General features: G+C 39.4%; 1 protein-coding gene across 1 annotated transcript in view; it reads left to right on the top strand.

The window, feature by feature from the left end:
- The first annotated feature begins 417 nt into the window (after positions 1-417).
- col7a1l (collagen type VII alpha 1-like) overlaps positions 418-21,434 on the top strand; it is a 112,197-nt gene continuing 91,180 nt past the window's right edge. The window contains exons 1-11 of the mRNA XM_053508693.1: positions 418-647; positions 2,424-2,522; positions 4,729-4,949; positions 12,748-12,928; positions 14,569-14,728; positions 17,736-17,829; positions 18,335-18,508; positions 18,712-18,875; positions 19,296-19,425; positions 20,342-20,458; positions 20,609-20,764. Of these exons, the coding sequence (XP_053364668.1) occupies positions 4,871-4,949; positions 12,748-12,928; positions 14,569-14,728; positions 17,736-17,829; positions 18,335-18,508; positions 18,712-18,875; positions 19,296-19,425; positions 20,342-20,458; positions 20,609-20,764 (1,255 nt within the window). The 5' untranslated portion in view covers positions 418-647; positions 2,424-2,522; positions 4,729-4,870. The remainder of the gene's footprint in view (positions 648-2,423; positions 2,523-4,728; positions 4,950-12,747; positions 12,929-14,568; positions 14,729-17,735; positions 17,830-18,334; positions 18,509-18,711; positions 18,876-19,295; positions 19,426-20,341; positions 20,459-20,608; positions 20,765-21,434) is intronic.

Raw genomic sequence — 21,434 nt, 5'->3', positions numbered from 1 at the left:
ACACTGGAGACTCCTTCCGTAAAAAACATCCTCATTGCAGAAAACTTCACCATATACTGTAAATGAAGTATTTTTATAATACATAAAGCCTGAACGAACTGTTACTATAGAAACGATGCTGGGCTGGAACACAATCAGCAGTATTTATGTTACATTACAGTTTGCTGAGCGTTGTGAAGTCTTCCGCTCGACATACCAGCAACAGAAGATACATTCCAGCTCACTTTACTGCAGAAACCAGAAGACGGATGGTGTGTGTGTGTGTGTGTGTTTTGGGGGAACGACAAATATTTTCTAGAAGGAGACAGGGAGCGAGTCAGTGCCCTCCAGCCTCTTGCTCTTAACACCCCCACCCCACCCCACTCACCTACTTTTCATACTTTCTCTCTCTTTCAGTCGCTTTTGACGGCCCGACCTGTTGCTGCACATCCACACACCCCCTGATCTTGCACTCTGAGAGGTGTGTGCTTCATTCATTCACTTATTCATCCATACTGAGACTTTTTCCCCGAGACTTTTGGAGTTTCACAGGCTGTTATAGAAAAGCTGGGTGCAGGATTTCCAGTGGATGTCGTGTGTGTATATGTCCAGGAGAGCCGTGGGTGTGTGGATGTGTTTTGGTGGGACTGTATAGCTGGATGGCAAAGGTGAGTTGGAATAAAAATGGATGGCAATATGCATGTTTTATTCTTTCTTCCTTCCTTTCTTTTTATTATTATTATTTCTTTCTTTCTATTTTTACTCTCACTTTGCACTTGGCATTTGCATCACTTCTGCCAAGTTTTTTCTCTTTATTTAAATGTTGACCAGTCATAATGCCTTAGTGACACTGAATGAAACTATTTATACCTTTTATGAGTACAAATAGTTATAAATGAAGGATCATGCAAAAAAAAAAAAAAAAACTGAAAAATTATTGGAAATATGAATGGAGTTGAACCGAAAAGAAGACGATGTCACAGTCTCCAGCACTAACTTGATGTGGAACGTTTATCAATCAGGGTTTTACAAGAACTAAAGGGGCAAAAATTAATAAGAAATAATGATAGTCATGAGTATCACTGAGAGGATGCTGGAGTTGCTCGGTTATTCCGAAACATTTTTATGCATATATTTTTTTTGACAATAGAAGAAAATCTGTTCAAGCTGCTTATCACGTTCCCTTTCCACTTAATGTTTATATTTGTTATGATTTAAGGATGCACATCCTCATTCGTACATATTACTTTTAAATCATAAGACACAAATCTCATTTTGTTCATTTGTTTCATACATTGTGATATAAAGTGCATTAGTAATAGTGCAGACTGTGCATCTCTATGATAATGATAATAATAATAATGCAAATTTAATGTTCGACTTTGCCGTGACGAGATTCTGTATGCTGGATATGAAGAGAAAATAAAGCATTAAATTAAATCTGTGCTGTCTTTCATTTGAGAACTTTATCTGAGTTGCCAAACAATGTACACTTCTTTTTTTCTCTCCAAACCCCCCATCCCCCCCCAACCCCCCGCGCTCCCCACTCCACTCAGTGAATCCGCCAGGCTTTTGACCTTAAGTGCACAAAGCAAAGACAGTTCATCATTTTAATGATGACATCCCAGCTGTTAACGGTCATGGTAATATGTGTGAATTTAATGTGTGTGCTAATAGCATTTAATAAGAGTAGCCTTATCTCAAGCTATAAATACAGTAAACAGCAGCACAGTGACTTAGTGGTTAGCACCTCCAGGGTGCGGGTTCGATTCCCACCTCGGGGTCTGTGTGCATGGAGTTTGCATGTTCTCTTTGTGCTTGGTATGTTTCCTCTGGGTACTCCGGTTTCCTCCCACAGTCCAAAGACATGCAGATTAGGCTAATAGGCGTTCCCAAATTGCCCGTAGTGTGTCAATGAGCGTGTGTATTTGGCTGTGTCCTGTGATCGATTTGCATCGCCCCTTGTCTCCTAATATAGGCTCCAAACCCCCCCAAGACCCTGTATACATGATAAAGCGGTACAGACTTTGACGATATATATAAATATATACGTACTATGTGCTGGTGTCAAAATTTAAGCTCCTGCACATTCAAGTCTGTGTGTGTGTCAACCAATTTTACACCTACAGGGATAATCCTTTATAAAGTAGAGAAATGCTGTTATGTAGAACCAGCTGACATTCAGAGACATGGTGAAGATCAGAGAAACCCCACGTCCAACCGAGCCACGGCACACCATGGGTCAAACTGCACTTCACAGCCACAGACAGACATCATGAAGCAGTTTTCCTCCGTTAAACATAGATTACAGTCGCGCCTGTGGAGTAACTGTGCAACTTTAGGGCCAGATCTTCACAATACAAGAGAAGGAGGCACGTTCAAGTCCAAATAATTGAACCACGGTGCTGATACTGTATGTATCTACTCCTTATCTTCTGCTTTAGGTATCTGTGTGTGTGTGAAGTGAGTTGTTAATCCTGGAATGGAGCCAGCTGGATAAGAACATGTGGCCTTACATGCAGGAACAGGACTGACTTTCATTGGTATGTGAACACCAAGCCTCAGTTCTCTGTTGTTAAAATGTCATGGCAACTTTGGACAGGAGCACCGCTCTGTAAATCAATGAATGGGAGACGGGAAGTCTTTAAAAACCGTGCTGGGTTTATTTTGGATCCAATTCTGAGATGAAAATTATACTTTTATTGTTTAAAAATATATATTTAAAAAAAGTATTGGTCTAGTAGATATAAAGCTATTTTAGTGACAAACTCTGCCAGATTAAAACGCTGCCGTTTTGTATGCTGTAATAAAATGAGTGTGCACCTTGCAGAGTTTCTTTTTTTGGTCCCCAATTCATTTCTATTACACTTTCATCTGACCACTGACAGGTGAAGTGAATAACATTGATTATCTCGGTACAATGGCGCCTGGACATGGGTGAGATATATTTGGTGTTGGAAGCAGAAAAAAACGGTCAAGCGTAAGGCTTAGAGTCACTTTAACAGGGGCCAAATTGTGATGTCTAGACGACTGGGTCAGAGCAATTCGAAAACAGCAGCTCTTGTGGGATGTTCCTGGTCTGCGGTGGTCAACATCTAACAAAAGTGGTCCAAGGAAAGCCAGCGAACCCTGCGACAGGGTCATGGGTGACCAAGGCTCATTGTTTTCCAAGGCTTTCCTGTGTAGTTCGATTCAGTAGAATTTCTCCTGGAGCTCAAAAAACTTCTGGTTCTGATAGAAAGGAATCAGAACACATGGTGGGTCCACTAAAAGCTTCCATAATGGGCACGTGAGCATCAGAACTGGACCATGGAGCAGAACTCTAAAACCACAGCCTGGGTATTGAACGTGTCATTGTCGTGCCGATATTCAGCACAGCAGCATGACCTCGAGCGTGATATTGCTTTTATACAACAAACACCATTTATTATTCACAGATTATGATTTGTTTAACAAGTTGATTACCTTCGCCACACTTATCCTTTTAGTGAGAATCTAGTGCAGTGTTTCCACACAACCAGTAGTGCCCTTGTTCAGGGGTTAGAGAGGAATTTAAGATTTAGCCTTGTTTTAGAAACTAGTTAGCGCTGTAGCTTGTGTTAGCCGTGAACAGAACAAAACGGACGGTTCAGAGACGATTCTGAACAAGGTAGAAGAGGTTATTAAGAAGACAATGTGTTTATTTGTTTAAAATGAAGCAACGCTATCAGATATGTGTTGTTGCTGAAAGTGCGCCTGTGACTGGTTGTGAATGTCCTACATATATAGTACTGTAGTTAAACTTCACAGTGCTGTTACTGACCATTATCACCACTGCTGAATTAGATATATTTAGATTTTATTCAGTGATAAGTATCTTTTAACTAACTGCTGCTAGATAGCTGCTTTTAAAATACAAGTTGTTTTATGTCTTTTTTTATTTTATTTTAGATCATTATTATATTTTTTGTTTTATTTCTTATCTTGTATATTCTTTTCTTTTTTTCTTCTATTGTCAATTTTTCCCTGTCCCATGTCCTTCTTGTATTCTTTTTAAAGATTTTTCTTTTCATTCTTTTTTTGCTTGTACTTTTGTCTTGTAGCCCAATTTTCTTGTCAAATTTTATTTTCTTTCCTTTGCCTTAACTTGTTCTCTTGTCCTTTTTTCCCTGGCCTGCATTTTTGTATTTTCTTGTCCTTTTAAACATTTGCTTGTCATTTTTTATTCTTTTTGTCTTTTCGTTTTTGCCCTTTCCCATCCATTTGTCTTGTCCTTTTATTCTTGGCTTTTTTTTCCCTCTTGCCTTTTTTTGTACTCTTTTCACTTTTTTTACTCTGCATTGATACTTTATTTCTTGTACCCTTTCTTTTTTTCTTGACTTAAAAAAACAATATAATTTGTCTTTTGTAATGTCTTTTACTTATTATTTTTTATTTGTATTTTATTTTATTTTTAAATCTTTATCTTAAAAATCTTCTTTAAATTTTTTTTTACCTTTTTGTCTCTTCTCTTTGTTACTCCGGTGCAGTATTTTGACGCCTCACCCACAGGAGTAAGATTCACCCAAATTGAAGACAGAATAAAATGGCATTGTATAAAATTCACAGTTTACATTGTGACTCTTTTTAAAAAAAAAACATCACTTATAATGTATACATATACATAATGAATACCTATTTTTCTCTCTCTCTCTCTCTCTCTCTCTCTCTGTCCCTTTCTTTCTCTTTCTATATTCTTCCTTTCACACACACGCTCTGTCTCTGTGTCAGATAAAAGAGGAAAAGTCACGGCTGAATAAAGCAAAGTGGAGCGTCATCACAGAAGATCGGGCCTGCTGGAGGGAAGATAAGAGAGTGGAGAGACGCAGGAAAAGCGACCAATAGAAGAGAAAAGAGAGAAAGAGAGAGAGAGATGATGGATCAATCGTATTTGTGGATCTTCCTCTTGTCTCTTTCCCTCTCACATCAGAGTGTGTCTGCGCAAGCTGAAGGTACGAGGCCTAGCTCTTGTGCTTCTCTGTGTTTACTCAAAGCACTGCGTTTGTTTAACAGATAAGACCTAGAGGACAACACACAGTTTCAAAGAAGCCACAAACACCGAATTAGTTTAGCAAAGTGCAGCAGGCTGTCATTCCAGGCGTTTAATATTAATAAAGTGAACAACTGTATATGAGGATTTAGGGTAAAAAGAGAAAGAAGCACAACCTGAACTCCACAGGCAGACATAGTGTTGGTGAGTGAAGTCTGACTTTTAACATCTGGATGTCCTCTGCACCTGTACAGGTCTGGTACGTCTAACCGAATTCCATTTCTGCTGTAAATTTTCCACACTCCTGTCTCTCTGACGAAGCAGAAAATGTAGGAGAAAGTTCACATTATGCCTATGACCCACCAATAACTACTTTGAAGTTTCTACCTCATTCTGCACGGTTTGCATTTGTGTGTGTGTGTGTGTGTGTGTGTGTGTGCGCGCGCGCTGTGCTTCATTACAAGAGGTATGAGGTGAGATTATTAACGGCTTCCCATACCCTAAAGCACAGTACTCTTACACACCTAGGTGATATGAAGGATTCTGAAAGTTTACCGTGACTGACAGGTATGTGAAAAGATCGCGGCAGGGCGCCCGAGCGACGCAAAGCATTCTCCTTATCATTAGGAACGTTTGTTTCATGGTGATGCAGCTGTCTCGTCCATGAGAGCAAACTTTACAGTGTTCTCTGGAGGAAAGAGACAGTGTTAGTCTTTTAAGTGACACTAACCATTCATAGATGTATGAGGAAGAGGATGGATAGCGCTTTCCAAAGAGTGATCAGCCAGCCTGTGATGTACTGTAGCATATGCAACATTTGGAAAACATGCTGAACATTTTCTTGACTTTACATGACTCTGAGGAAGTATGTGCTAGTATTTACACTGTGCCAGTTGCTAGTGGTCTTGTGATTGGGCAGAGCTGGCTAAGCTCTTTTCAAACACGATTTTTATATTTTTGCCGTTTCGCGGATGGAAATTTTACCTCTGCCGCAACCAAACACTTGTTTATGGGTTTATTTTTTTCATTTTCTTTATTTAACAAGATCATGTAGATTTTTGCTCATCCTTGTGGAGCATTACAGTGTGGCACTACAAGTGTTAGCTAACGCTAGTTAGACAGCTAGCTATTGTTATCTGTAAGGTTTATATATAAACAAAAAAAAAACAGCTATAATTATAGTGGTACAATAATAAGGTGACAGAATAAGTTATGTCTATGTTTATGACTAGTAATGTAAAAGTAATGTACCTTATACTAAGGTATCTGCAAGCATAACACAAAAAAAAAATAAATAAATAAAAAAGTAAATGTATGGCTTGCAGCTAGGGTGTACATACTTTTTGTTCAATGACCAAATTTACAGAAAAAAGCAAAAACTGTAATCTACTGTATAAGAACCTGATTTCTAATATGAATATGAATGTAGTAATAATTTATAAAATAGTCAAATTCATAACAATTTGCACAGGGTTCTTTAAAGCAGAAGTTCCTTAAAACTGTTTTTGGAAGGAGTCTTCAGTGTCAACAAACTTGTCTGTGATAAAAGAGTTGTATGTTGATGAGGATTAGAAAATGACTAAATTGGACGAGGGAAAAATGGGCAGAGAAAAAAATTCATATTGATTTTTTTTTTTTAAATCAATGATATTCTGCGCTGTTATTTCCTACTACATTATCAAATGCGTGCGGCTATGCTTCATATCCCGTGTACTGAGCTACTACTTATAGGCTGAATGATTTCAATCGAATTTAATCTTTCCTGAAGGTACGTCGTGAGTTAATTAAACATCAGTAATCCCCACACAATCCGATACACCGTGCTGTACATGTCACAGTGACTTCTCCTCAACACAGCCAGCTCATACACCGCAACTCTGAGCCGGGTTCAGTTGAATAAAGACTCCGCCTTCACCTTCTGTCACCTCTGTATTATACAACGGCCAGCATCAGCACCAATGGCTCGAGAGATACAAGGTCGATTGTATTTGTATTTCTGGTTGTGTTGATGGATGCAGGGAGAAAGGAAGGGCAGAAGGATGTGTAGTTAGATTTATTGGTGTGAAGAGAAAAAAGAGAGAGAGAGAGAAAAAGAGAGAACGAGAAAGATACTGGATTGCATATCCTTGTGGTGCATCTGCTTTTCACCTGCATGCTCAGACAGTCAGAGGCAGATAACATCTGTCTGCATGAACTGATTTTCCACTTCGTCTGTTCTTAACTCGGCCTCTGGCTGGACCTGTCTGAATCTATCTATAACGCGGCCTGCAGCGTTATCCGCGTGACACCAGATCCTCATATTCAGCACGCATACATTAGTCACACGCTTCTGTAACTTCTTCAAACATACATCTAAAAGTACAGCTATTACATCAGCAGCTAACCGAGACTGAGAATGTGATGTATTTTTTGAGATTGCACACTTAATCTAAATGCTACAGTTGAGAATAGATGCGCGGCCATGTCTCCGCCAGAAAGATACACAATCGTGTGTTTAATGTAGCGTTCCTTTTGAAGGAAATGAGGAGGTGAGGATTTGTGCTATAGGGGGAAATAAAGCAAGTCTAGCATCACTGTAAATATGTAACTATTCTCCTACAGATATGATGCAGAAACTACTTCAGTCTGTAATCTCCTACTGGATTTTTGTTCATGTTAGGGATGATTAATTGTATATAAATAATCATAAGCATATAAACAATCAGTTATTAATGTGAGGAACATTTATACCACTGTATGATTGAATACTCTGAAATCTGATTTGAGTAATTATTTGCTGATATACAGTAGTACACTATGTTAAACAGTTTACTATGGAACTGGTACATGATACTCTACTACAATGCTATTATTGTTAATGGTGATATTTATGTAGTAGGATACCATTGTATGTGAATATGATTATATAGTACTTCCACGATACCCACTGAACTGCCTTAGTACCTAACGTGGTACTTTATAAAGTCCCATGGCGCCTACATTGGTAATGCCTGAAGTACTACAGTAATACTTTGTTATATTATGGTATTGCCCGTAGTGTGTGAATGCACATGTGTGTTGACTGGAGGTCCTACCACAGTTGTAAAAATGGGAAAGAATACTACAGTGGTCACCTTTGGCCTCCACAGTCCCTAGTTGGACTACAAAGGTTCCTACTGTAGATGAATAGATGGAGATATTATGGTATGTACAGTACTACAGTACAGTTAAGGTTAATAAAATAACCATAACAACCATTTTAACTTAAAAATTTTGATAGGGGAACCAACTTGCCTTTTAGACATTTAAATCAACAACATTAAATCTAAACATAAATCGTTTAAATGCATGACTGGGAAATTTTGCTCCACTTATCTGTGTTCATCACGTAAAATTCAACTTCCTAGTTCAACACCCATTTCTGACCCTCCTTGTAAACAATTTGTAGTTTAGACCAGGGAGGTTTACCTACCCTCATATTCCGGCCCAAAAAATTAATGGAAAGACTTCGAACATGGCATCAGACATTGAACCTTCCAGTCCGGACGATGTTCAAAATGCGACTTAAACAAAGCAAAGACGTGTTCCCAGTAGACCAGCCAGCTATGACGCAGTTTGGACAAACCCCCCAGGGCGGCTGACTGCTGATGCCAGGAGTATGAAAGAGAACCGTCTGCACGCTACCAAACCAATAAAAATTGGCACTTGGAATGGACGTGGTATGGACCTTTGAAAGTTACAAGTCATTAAAAATGTAATGGACCGAACAAAGCACCAGACAACGGTTAACCTTCTTCGAAAATGTCATGCGAGCCGATTCATCACTGGAAAAATCTATCGTGCTGGGAATGGGCAGAAGAACGCGCAGAAGAGACCGTCCAAAACCACGCTGCCTTGATACTGTCTTGGTCAACACTGTTATGAGAATGAGTGACCTCAAGGAAGCTAAACAAGCACTAACAGTTCAAAAACACTCTGTAGCATTAGCAGCATCGTCAGTGTGGAATCATACAACATCTTTTAAGAATATAACTTTCAACATACAGTAAAATATGAAAGTTCATTCGATGAACATGAAAAGAAAATAGAGAGGCAAATTGTACCAGAAGTGCCTTTAAGAGGAATGCGGTGGCATTTGTGGTATAACACGCTGCAGATGGTCTGTCTTGTTGTTCCTTACATGCAGTACTGTATCTATATGGCAGATTATACCACATCACTACTGAAGTCTTGATTTGCACTGAGCAGAAACTGTTCTTTAATTATGTAATAAAGCAGCTCAGAGTGGTGCAGATGAAAATGTTTGTATTACCGCGCTTGTTATAATACGGTGCTGTTTCCATGGTAACAACATTCACAGAGATGTGTACTGTATAGCGGAGATCCCTTATACAGTCAGACCCATACATTTTGGAACATCACACCACTACACTGAAACACTCAATATGTGAGTTTTAGACAAAGGGTTTGACAAAAGTGTGGCATTAACTATTTAGGAATTACAGACATTTTCATACATTTTGAGGGCTCATAAATAATGAAACAAATGGTTGACAAGCAGTTGTATGGCCAGGTGTGGCCTGTTACCTTGTTAATGCATGATTAATCAAGCAGATAAAAGGCTTGGACATGGATCTGAGTGGATCTGAATTTGCATTTGGTAGTTGTTCACTCAAACTCTCAACATGTGGTCCAAAGAGGTGTCTATGAAAGTAAATGAGGCCATCATTAGGCTGAAATAATAATAATAATAATAATAAAAATAATAATAATAAACCCATCAGAGAGATAGCAAAAAAGGCCAGTGGAACAGTTTGGATCATTGATTAAAAAAGGAATTAACTGGTGAGTTCAAGAACAGCAAAAAGCCTAGAATACAACTAAAGCAGGATTCTGTCTGTGGTGAAGAAGAACCCTTTCTCAACATCTATCCAAGTCAAGAACGAGCTCGGTGTGCCATTATCAAAAGTCTACAGTCAAGAGACGGCTTTATTCTTTATCCTGAACAGTCAAGAACAGGAAGGACACATTAGACTTGGACTTACTTAAACTTTTGAAACCAAAATGGGCTTGTACCAGAACAGTGTGGAGAAAGACAGTAACAGCTGAAGAGCCAAAGCATACCAACTCTGATAGGATGCAGTTTTATTTTAAAGATGGATAATGACTCAAAACATACAGTCAAAGCTACCTAAAGCAAGGAATGTTATGTATAATCCCTCACAATGCAGGTGTGTGTATGAATATGGCTGTATTTCCTGAATGGTTCATGCCACACTTTGTCAGAGACCTTGAATTAAAGCTGAAAGTCCTGACTTTGCTCAGATCATTTGTTGTTTTAATTGGACAAATGGCCAAAAAATATCTTTTGTTGTTTTGATTGAAAAAAATGCCAAATGGACAAAAAAAAAAAACCAAAAAAACCCCACATATCTTTATTTTTCAACTGGCTTTAAAAAAAACGTGTAATTGTTAATATGATTGCATAAAGTTTTGTGTGCGTTTATTTGTTCTTTTTTTTTATCTAAAGAGTCAGCACTTTGTAACACTTTGTTAAAACTCTGCTGAAAAACTTGGAATTCATTTGTGCCTGAGGAAATTCAAGCTGTTCAGACACTTTAGCTGTCACACATTACATTCTATTCACTATACCACTGTATATACACAGAGAAATAAGTTTTTTTAAAATCATAATACATTTTTTACATTAAATAAAGGATGCTTAAAAAGTCTTAGTCTTTGAGTGAAGGTGTGTTTGTCATGTGATTAGGACTTTTCATCATCTTAAGCAGGATAATACTGTGGACTTATTGTGGACTGGTGATGACCTTTAGAAAACCTTAAGTACACCTTTCCAGGAATAGTAATAAGTTCCCTGAAAGGTCTTAGCACACTTGATCAGAGCAGGCTTGCTACCCGTGTGTAATATCAGCAGTGTTTTGTGTTCATACTCTCAGGTTATGTTTTGCCTAAGGTCTTCTGGCCTGCACTTATAGAAAATGGATTATATGGTAAAGCAGGTCAAGTTCTCACTAAACATCAGATTCCAGATGTTAGCATTTCTTCCCCCCTTCCCGCGATTTTCTCCCCAATTTAGTCGCGTCCAATTCCTTACACGTCACTAGGGGGCTCCCACATTAAGCTACCACCACCATTTAGTCAGGAGGGCCGAAGACTATCACGAGTTTCCTCCGAACCACATGCCGCCAGCCGACTGCATCTTTTTGAACTGTTGGGGGCGATGTAACACACTCGGGGGGACAGCGCTATCCGCTCTTTCCACTTGAGCTCACAGACGCCCCTGATTGGCTGTACAGCCGTGATTATTGTGGGAGCACTAAGTACCTCTCATCGCTCCCTTCTGGGAGAGCTCGGCCAATCAGCTCTCTCTAGACCACCAGCTCTGAGAGGTTACATCATCACCTGGGAATCGAACATGTGATCTCCGGATGATAGGGCGGGTGCTTTTACCCCTGTGCCACTCAGAGGCCCAGCATCTTTTTAAAATTGACACTAACCTACAGTCTGATATTACTTTCCATGAACTATATTAATTATTTACAAAAAAATGTGTATTAAAGAAGCAGTTTGTGTAATTCTAGAGCCCTCTGGTGCCTGTAAGGTGCATTGCAATCTTATGATGAATTAATACTCTAGCCCTTAAAGAATCACACCACATGATAAAATGATGAATGCCTTGTGTGTTTTAAGAATTTTAAGAATAAGATGCAGTAACTGGATAGCTCGGATTCACCTGGGGTGGAGCCTATTTCTGGGCCAGAAATAAAAAAAAAAGCTTAAAGAGATGAAGCGAGGTTCACTGAATTGTACTATTCAGCACAGTGATCACATATTTCAGTTGCTGTTGGTCTTTCAGCTGCTTCCATCGTGGGGTCGCCACAGTAAACTCTCCGATCCGCACAACAACTTGGCACACATTTTATGCTGGATGCTCTTCTTGATGCAACCCTCACATTTTAAACAGGGCTTGGGACCGGCACTGCATCCAGTGGATAGGGTTTGGGCATTGGGTGGTAATCGAACCCGGGCCTTTCGCATGCTCACAATTGTCATAATTGTTTTTTTCTGATTTTTTTTTCTCCTTTTCTCCTCATTTTTATCCTCCTCCATCCTTTCCTTCTCATATTCCTCCTCCTCCATCTTCTTCATCTCTCCTCTCCTCAAGCATTTTCTTCGTCTCCTTCTCCTTCTATCTCCTTCCTCTCATCCTTCTCTTGCTCCTCTTTTCTCCTTTTAGATTTCTAAACAATATTTTTCCTACACCCCAATTTTATATATTTACTCCAATTCTTTTCAAACTTTTGCAGAGCTTTGACGGTGATTATACAGAATATAAGTCTTGTTCATAAACATTTGGTTGGGTTCTAATCAAAGCTGCGTGCTATATTTCCCTCCTTTCCCTATCACACACCACAGCTTGACCCACTCTTTAAAATCTCTGAAAGCCAAAAGCCCACTTAGGTGGTGCTAATTTTCCTGAGGTCACACTGCCATCTAGTGGTAATGTTGAAGTATACTACAATTTCATTTCATCCTGTTGCAAATGAGTTTTAAATAATTTTCCACAGTCATTAAAGACATCACAACATGAGCATTGTGACATAAAAGTTGATCTGATAAAGTTCCTATGTGAAGTAAATATGAGAATTGTGTTGTGTCTTTCACTGTGGATTTGAATGCACGTCCCTGTTTCATCCTTTTTTGTCTTTAGCTTTGTTTGTGAAATGTATTGACGCATGGCTGTGTTTGTCCCCGCTCAGAGTGTCGCACAGCTTTGCCTGCGGACATTGTTTTCTTGGTGGACGAGTCGTGGTCAGTGGGTCCTTCCAGCTTCGGTCAGATTAAAGAGTTCATCGCTGAAATCATTCACTCCTTCCAGAGCAGCGTGATCGGACCTGAGGGAGTCCGCTTTGGAGTCACCTTATACGCAGACATCCCACGGTATAGTAGATCACTCCATCATCTTCTCAGCTCAGCACCGGGCATGAGATACTGGGTTCAGTCTCTGACACATTCAGCAACAGTTGAAATATCCAGTATTCCACAGGTAGTGCTCTGGGACTTATGGTTTAGAAGGTCATGGGGTCAATCCCTATCCAGACCAGGCTGCTCTTGAGCAAGGCCCTGAACCCTGTCTGCTACAACAGTGCCACGTCATGGCTTCCTGACAAGCTGGTTCATGTAAAAAAATAAAAATAAAAATAATGATTTTTACTGTCTTGTGATGTACTGTTTATGTGATAAATAAATTCTTAAGAATTTGTAAAACTGCTTTGGCTCCACTGGCGGCTGAAGGTCATTTCATTCAAATGCCACTTTTTATCCTGATAAACTCTTCTACCCATGAAAGGGTTTAGGATGGAAGGATTTGATATTCCATTGAGGTAACTTTAAAAAAAATATATTATTGCATTTAAAATATTCAAAAAGTATGATGCCTCCAAGGCTTTTCATAGTTGTCCATGGTCAGCCAATTTGAAATCCTCTAGTCTGGCTTTAATAAGGAAAAATGTGTTTAGAATTTGTAACAAGAAGGTAAGGAAGGTAACAGATCAGATGGATAATGGACAAGTCGTGTATAAACGTTTATTTTTATTATAACAATGAAAGCACAGTTTCAGCTGAAAAGCTGAAAGAACCAGAACAAACCACCACAATCTTGCACAATTCTGCAGGTGGATTATAAGCAGAAGAAGCCTGCATTTGTCACATGTACACTACAGCACAGTGAACTTACATTTATGGAATTTGGCAACTTAGATCATTTTTAGCTTATTATACATCGAGGGTTAAAGTTCTTGTTCAAGCACCCAACAGTGGCAACTTAGTGGTTATGGGGTTTGAACCTGGGACCTTCAGCTCTGTAGGCCAATGCTTTAACCACTGAGCTACCCCAAACCTCTCTTTTTTTTTCTTCCACTTATTCCAGCTTGTTAGAAAGCTGAAGTCAGAGCTCAGGGTCAGTCCTGGTACAGTGCTGCTGGAGCATGGAGAGTTAAGGGCCTTGCTCAAGGGCCGACAGTGGCAGCTTGACAGTCCTGGTGCTTGAACCTTCAACCTTCTGATCAGTAACCCAGAGACATAACAGTTCACTGTGTGGGATATTTTACACGCATTAAACACTTTATTGAATGGCTTTGCTTGTTATTGTAAAATCACAAGTTAAGACACACTGTTTTGATTCAAAACAGGTTTAAAAGTTTAAGGGGTATAAATACTTTTGCAAGGCACTGTATGTACCTGTATATTGGTGTAAAATGAGCTAAAATTGTTGACCAGAAGTCTTACTACTGTTTCAAAATGGGAATAAATCCACTGGCCTCTATGGTCCCTAGATGGGTTACACAGGTTCATGGAAGGATACATTAACCATGGTTAATTCTAATTTTCATTATATGAGTGTGAAGCATCCTTTACAAAAGCAAAAGAAAAAAAATATTGTTATCATTGTTGAATTTTATACCTTTAATGGACTGAGCAATAAAATAAGTGTAGGCAGGGTTAATGTTAAGCTTGAAGGTTGATTTTTGTTTCGGATAAAGTAATAAACAGGAAATGTGTTGATGTATTTCTGCTACCAGGATGCGCATCGCTCTGACAGACTACTCCACCATGGAGGAGATATTAAACGCGGTGGAGGAGCTGCCATATGAAGGAGGAGGCAGTCGCACGGGTGTGGCCCTGGAGTTCCTCGTGGAGTCCGTCTTTAGCCCGTCAATTGTCCGGGAAAACACTCCAAAGGTGTGATGATAGATCAAAAAAGTACATTTTATTTACCCCACCAACTCTGATGTACTAAGAGACGGGATAGCTAACCTACTGGAGTAATCACTTTTCACATTAAAATGACCAGAGAAGAAGAAACCTTGTTTTTTATCATAATTTCTTTCCCCCTCCATGTATTTTGTAGCCCGGGAGCCGACATGCACCCAGCACATGAGGTGTTATGTTAATATAATAGCTGTAATGTTAGGACAGCGCCGCATCGAAACGAGGACTTCATTAGGATTTCAGAGCGCGTACAGCTGCTTGTCCTGCAGAGACGAGCACCTGATGTGCAAATGAGGCAGCAGGCAAAGGAGAGCTTTGCTGTAATTAACTGCAGAGTTATCGACTTTTATTTAAAATCAGCTCACACACACACACACACACTTTCACTTACACACATGTGCACGCTGAGGCATAATGCTGTTTAGTGAATGCTGATGAACTCGACCCTGTGCTTCAGGTAAACTTTATAAACAAAAAGTAGCTGCACTAGTGTAATGACAAATAATCATTTCTGCCTGAGGCAGCTCCGATTTGCTCGAGCTTGTTATGGATTGAATGAGATGATCTCTAAGTTTGCACGAAATACTCCTATGTTAGAGCGTCACGTTAAGGTTCACCTAAATAACCTTAGTCACTGTGTTAGATGAAGATTAAACATGTTGATGTGCTGTTATTAGTTTGCATGTTCTCCCCGTGCTTGGTGGGTGTCCTCATGGTACTCTGGGTTTCTCCCACAGTCCAAAGACATGCAGATTAGGCTAAGTGGCGTCCCCAAATTGCCAGTAGTGTGTGAATGAGCGTGTGAATGCTGACTGGAGGTCCAACCATGGTTGTACAAAATAGTAATAAATCCCATCCAATAAATGAGTTTGGGTCACCATTGGCCTCCACAGTCCCTAGTTGGACTACAGAGGTTCCTAGATGGATGGATCCATGGATCAATGACCATACTACAGTAGCTGTACTGGGACAGGGGTAGATCAGTGGTTAAGATGCTGGACTACTGATCGGAAAACCATCACCAAGATGATGGGACATTAAGCAAAGCCCTTAATCCTCAACTGCTCAAAAGTAGTTCATGATAAGGGTGTGTGCCAAATGCCTTTAATGTAATATTAATAATCAGCCAAATTTCTCGAATTCTTAGGGAACAAATATTGGTTCTTGAGGCTGCCAGGCTCATACATTTTGGAACAAAGATTTTTTATTTTTTTGCCATTTGGCCTCTGTAGACCACCACATGAAATGTGAAATAAAAAACTCAAAATGTGAGTGAAGTCAAGACTTTCAGCTTTAATTCAATTGGTTTAACACATTTGTTTTTTATATGTGTTCAAACGCACACACATATTTTTAGGGTTCATAAAAAATGGAACAAACGCCTGACAAACATCGTTATGGTCAGGTGTGGCCTGTTCCCTGATTACTCCATGACTAATCCAGCAGATAAAAGGCCTGGACATGGATCTGAGTGTTACATTTGCATCTGGCAGCACAATCAACATGAGATCCAAAGAGGTGGCTGTGCAAGTGAATGAGGCCATCATTAGGCTTAAAAAAAAAACATTAGAGAGATATCAAAAACAAAGGTAGTGGCCAATACAACAGTTTGAAATATTCTTAAAAAAAAAAGAGTTAACTGGCAAGTTAACAAAGGCCTGGAGGACCCCATAAGACTAAAGTAGATGACCACAGAATCCTGTCCATGTGCCCAAAATTAACTTGTAGCAGTAAAATGGACAAATAAAAAAATGGAGAAATAAAGGAACAGCTTGTGATCCAGAGCATCATGAATTCTGAAGTATATAGGGCTATAAAACTAACATGATGCCACTTCATATTGAGGATGGATAGTAAAACATATTAAAAAACATACAGTGAGAGCTACTCAAGGCAAAGAAATGGGACATTCTTTACTGGCCAAGTCAGTTCAGCCATGCTTTTCACTAACTGAAGACGAGACTAAAAGCAGAAAGATCCTCAAATAAGCAACCGCTGAAGACAGCTGCAGTAAAGCCCTGACAAAGAATCTCAAGGGAGGAAACTCAGCATTTTGTCATGTCCATTTTCATCCAAGTATTACGAGCAATACTTGTGTTCTTAATTATGTTAGTTTGATCCATTATTTATGAATATGGTGGGTGTGTATAAAAATGGCTGTACTTCCAGAATTGGTATTTCTACACTATTGCTAAATCCCTTGTATTAAAGCTGAAAGTCTGGACTTCATTTTAAATTGAGTGTTGTGGCCAAATGGCAAAATGGCAGGTCTAGGGTCACAATCCCAACAAAAAATAATATTTGTTTCAAAATATATGGACCTTATTGTAGTTTAATGCAGGCACTTAAATGCTTTATATTTCTATAGAATTTGTCCTGACATAAAAATAATAATAATAACAATAATAATAATAATAATAATAATAATAATAATAATAATAATAATTATTATTATTATTATTATTATTATTATTATTATTATCATAACAATTACTAAAGTTATATTAATGCTAAAGTACTTTAGTTTGATAATGCAATAGACAATGCTAATTACAGGAGCCTGTTATACTTGATGTATTTTACTGTTTAAAGTCGTGATGTTGACGAATAATCATAAATCAGTTAATTAATTTTAGGATTTAACTAATTCAAAATGTAGCCCATTAATGCATAGAATGTGTAATGTTTGTTTTGCACCATATTTCTCAGGAGCTAACATTTCTATTAACTTGGACACCACTTGCTGTTTATGCGATATGCTTTTTCAGCCTGATTGTAGAATAAGGTCAGAACCTTACTTAACTAACTTGTTGGGATTGTGTCTTTAGACCTGTTTAAATAAAACAGATTACAGATTACTAATTAATCGATTATTGATTAACATTTAACTAAGTTATAAAAAGTTTACTAATTTTGCATCTCCTAGTGCTCAGTTAAAAAACACACCCCAAAGAAACCTATCCCCGTCTGATTACAGATTGCGGTGCTCATCACTAACGGCAGATCGGATGATGCGATCGACGGCCCGGTCAAAACAATAGCGGAGAGTGGCATCTCTCTTTTCGCAGTAGGTAAGCAACATCCTGTGCACCGCTCCTTCCTGCTGTGGCAAATTAGTCATTAGACCCGTCAACATACTGTACAGTATATCAGCAAATAAGGAGGTGTTGCTGCAGCGTGCAGCATTTGTCAGCGGTTAGCTCCTTTACTCTTGGCTCAATCTCGGTGCCCAGAGCGCAGAAATAATTACAGCTCATTAGAGAGTGGCCAGCTAATTGCAGTGATTTCTCATCAGTCGTGTCTCCTTTTTCTTCTCTGATGTTCTGACACACAGTCTCTAATCAGTCAGCCCCGGAGAGGCGTGAATAAATCATCTTGGCTCTGTACACCAACATCAGAGCACCACACATCCACACAGTGTCGCAAACTTTCTTTAGTGAAAAGAAACTAAGGCGTGCTGGAAAAGTCATTAGAAGTTGATGTTGGATGTTTTGAATATTCATGATGTTTGTTAGAACAGAGGTTTATTTAACTAGAGTTCTATTAGATTATAATTTTATTTGGTGTGTTCCTCAGGTGTAAGGAACGCTGATCCGGAGGAGCTGAAGAGGATAGTGAGCGAGCCTCACGAGGAACACCTGATGCTCAGCCTTGATTCGTCCCATCTAGAGAACCTTCTGCCCAAAGTCTCCCGCCGAGTGTGTTTCACCGCCTCCGAACCTCCTCGACCTGTTAAACACACACGTCCTGGTGAGACACGCAGCACGAAGCCGAACACGCTCACGAGAGGGAACACAGCCTGAACGTGGCTTCACTCGAGTAGAAATGAATCTCACACCATCTGTCAGCCTGTGTCTAAGCTCTTCTCACTCTGTCTGCCTCTCTCTCTCTCTCTCTCTCTCTCTCTCTCTCTGTATCACTCTGATCACGCTCTTGCTCTCTCTGTGTGATAGTGATGGAGAAGGTGGTCGGCCCCAAGGACCTGCAGGTCAGCGAGTTGAGCTACAACTCTCTCCAGCTCTCCTGGAGTCAGGCCACTGGGGACGTGACAGGTTACAGGCTGCTGATCGCTCCCGTGTCTCCAAAGGGCCATCTGCTCCCGATAAAACCCCGACAGGTGAGAGCTACACGCCAACAGAGCCACGCGCACACACAAATGAACACAACATTCAAGTCCCACACGGGGGGATAAAATGTTACAGCAACATAATGGGGAAATAAAATAAAAGAAAATGTGTTAATGTTAATCAGTAATTTCAGGTTAAAATTAGCAGCACAAATGTAGATTCACAGGAGGCCTAATGTTGTTGTTTATAGAATGCTTCCTTTTAATGAAAATTATACTCTAAATCTTGACATTCCTAAATTGTTAGCAGTCGCCTAAGTTATCTCATGAGTTTATCCTGTCGAGATTAACAATCGAAATGAAAGGAAATTTAAAGCCTAAACTTGAACGTCTTACTCCATTGCACATTTAATTTTCAAGTATGACCCAAACACATATGCGTGCACCCTAAACCTGATCCCTGTGCCTCAGATTGATTTGAAGGGCGATGTTGGAAATACCAAAGTAACCGGGTTGACCCCAAAGACCGAGTACTCTCTCACTGTCTACGCCGTCTACCCGGGACTCATAGGAGAATCCTCTTCTGTAAACGCTGAGACGAGTAAGTATCAACGGAGCACAAAATCACAAATAAAACACTTTCAGCACTTATAAGTGCAGCTACATGTGCAGTTATTGTCTGCTTATTTAAATTGAATTTAAGGAATCAATAATGTCGACTTTTCGGGCATTGCTCTTTAACTCCATCTCTAACATTCTCCTCCCGATTTACCCCTCACCCCTCACCCCTCCCCTGCACATGATAAACCATATTAATTTGGCCTCTCTAACCTTGTTCTCAAACGGTCCAACCTGCACTGTCCCTCTAATATATTCAGTCCTAATCCTGTGCATTCTTGTCCCTCCCAAAGCAAATCGCAGCATTTTCAGCTTTTGCCACCTGCTTCCTATCCTGTGATTCCTAACTGCATCACAGTCGTGCTGATAATCAGCGCAACAGCACAAACGCTCCTGCTTAAGTATGATACAGTACTTTCTGACATAAATCACCTTTATAAAGTTGAATACTTTCCTATAACACAGCATGTCCTTGGGTTTTATTCCTCTTAAGCCACAACAATATTCCGAAGTTTTGCTATACATTGTGCTTTTTAACCATTTACTGTATAGTGGCACTACTTGTCCAAAATTTAAGTCTCACTCGAGTCACTCAAAAAACAAACAAACAACAACAACAAAAAAAAACAGCACTCTTTCCATAAATGCTGAATAAACTTCTCCTTACTTCTCCACCATATCAAGGCTTGTAAATGTTTTTTCCTCTTTGTTAAATAACAACACTGTTTAAAAATTTTTTTTTTTTTTTTTTTAATTATCATTAGAATTGGATTATGAGGATCAACTTGAACTCTGCGAACAAGCACAGTATAATGAATCTGTGATTGTCTTATAGGTTGAAGTAATGTACAAGTTTGTTCCAAACTCCAGCATGCACATGCTCTGCTTGTTTACTGCAGGTCCTGTTCCACCTGTAGCAAACTTCCGTGTGATTGAGGAGGGGCTGTTCTCTCTGCGCACGGCCTGGACGTCCCCACTCGGCCACGTGGACACGTACAAAATCTTCATCCCGAGATGTGAGCAACGGACATTAAAATCGCTTTTTATGTTAGAGAACGATTCCAGTTTCCCACTTCAGTCTACTGTATAACTATTGATAACGTGCGTACTTACTATATGGATGTTTGAAATCAGGTCCAAACCTTTCTCTGTTTTTATCATCCCAGCCGACAGACCCGGGATGATCTATGAGCAGACGCTGCAGGGCGATGCCTCCTCTCATGTGATTGATAGCTTGGAGGAGGATAAGATATACACAGTTAGCATCTACGCCATATACCCAGAGGGACCCAGTGAGCCTGTTTTCGTCATCGGGAGAACATGTATAAAATTATTATTATTATTTCTTTGTCTTGACTTTCTGCCCGTTTACGTGTTATCTGATAACTTTTTTAAAAAATATCATGACCCAACCTAACATACCTGTAATTGATACCTTGATTCATGTCATTACTTCATAATTTATACCTTTTATAAATCACACACTTAAGGCTGTTTTTATCTTCATATAAGCTGTAAATTACCTTTATAGTCTCACCAGTGTTATGCTGCAATCCACTGTACTCTTGGGGGTTTTCCCAAATCGAGATTTGATCTACTAAATGCTTTCCAGTTCTCCGCCTTAGATAAAACATCGACACCCAGAGAGAGAAAAGACATATTTGTGTGGGTAGTCTGTGAATCTGATAAACAAACAAAGACGATCTGCATGAGCTCTTTCTGCAAGATTGGTGATATGAAACATCATATAAATATAAGTATAACATCAAGTACAGGTTCCTTTCTGATCCGATCTGCCAAAAAATCCAGTGCAGCACAAATTAAAGACAAAGTCAATGTTGGCCACTAATGTAAGACACCCAGAAATTACAACTCCGTTTATTTCTTTATATAATACACTGCTACACTAATGCACTTATCACAGAGTTTCACTAGTGCTTGGACACCAACAGGGTAGAAAGTTTTCTCAGACTACCTGCTTCACTTCATGTC

This window comes from Clarias gariepinus, chromosome 12 (assembly GCF_024256425.1).
Source record: "Clarias gariepinus isolate MV-2021 ecotype Netherlands chromosome 12, CGAR_prim_01v2, whole genome shotgun sequence".
In the NCBI taxonomy this organism is placed as follows: domain Eukaryota; kingdom Metazoa; phylum Chordata; class Actinopteri; order Siluriformes; family Clariidae; genus Clarias; species Clarias gariepinus.
Note: the sequence above shows the minus strand (reverse complement) of the source record. Positions and strands in the feature narration are given on the sequence as shown.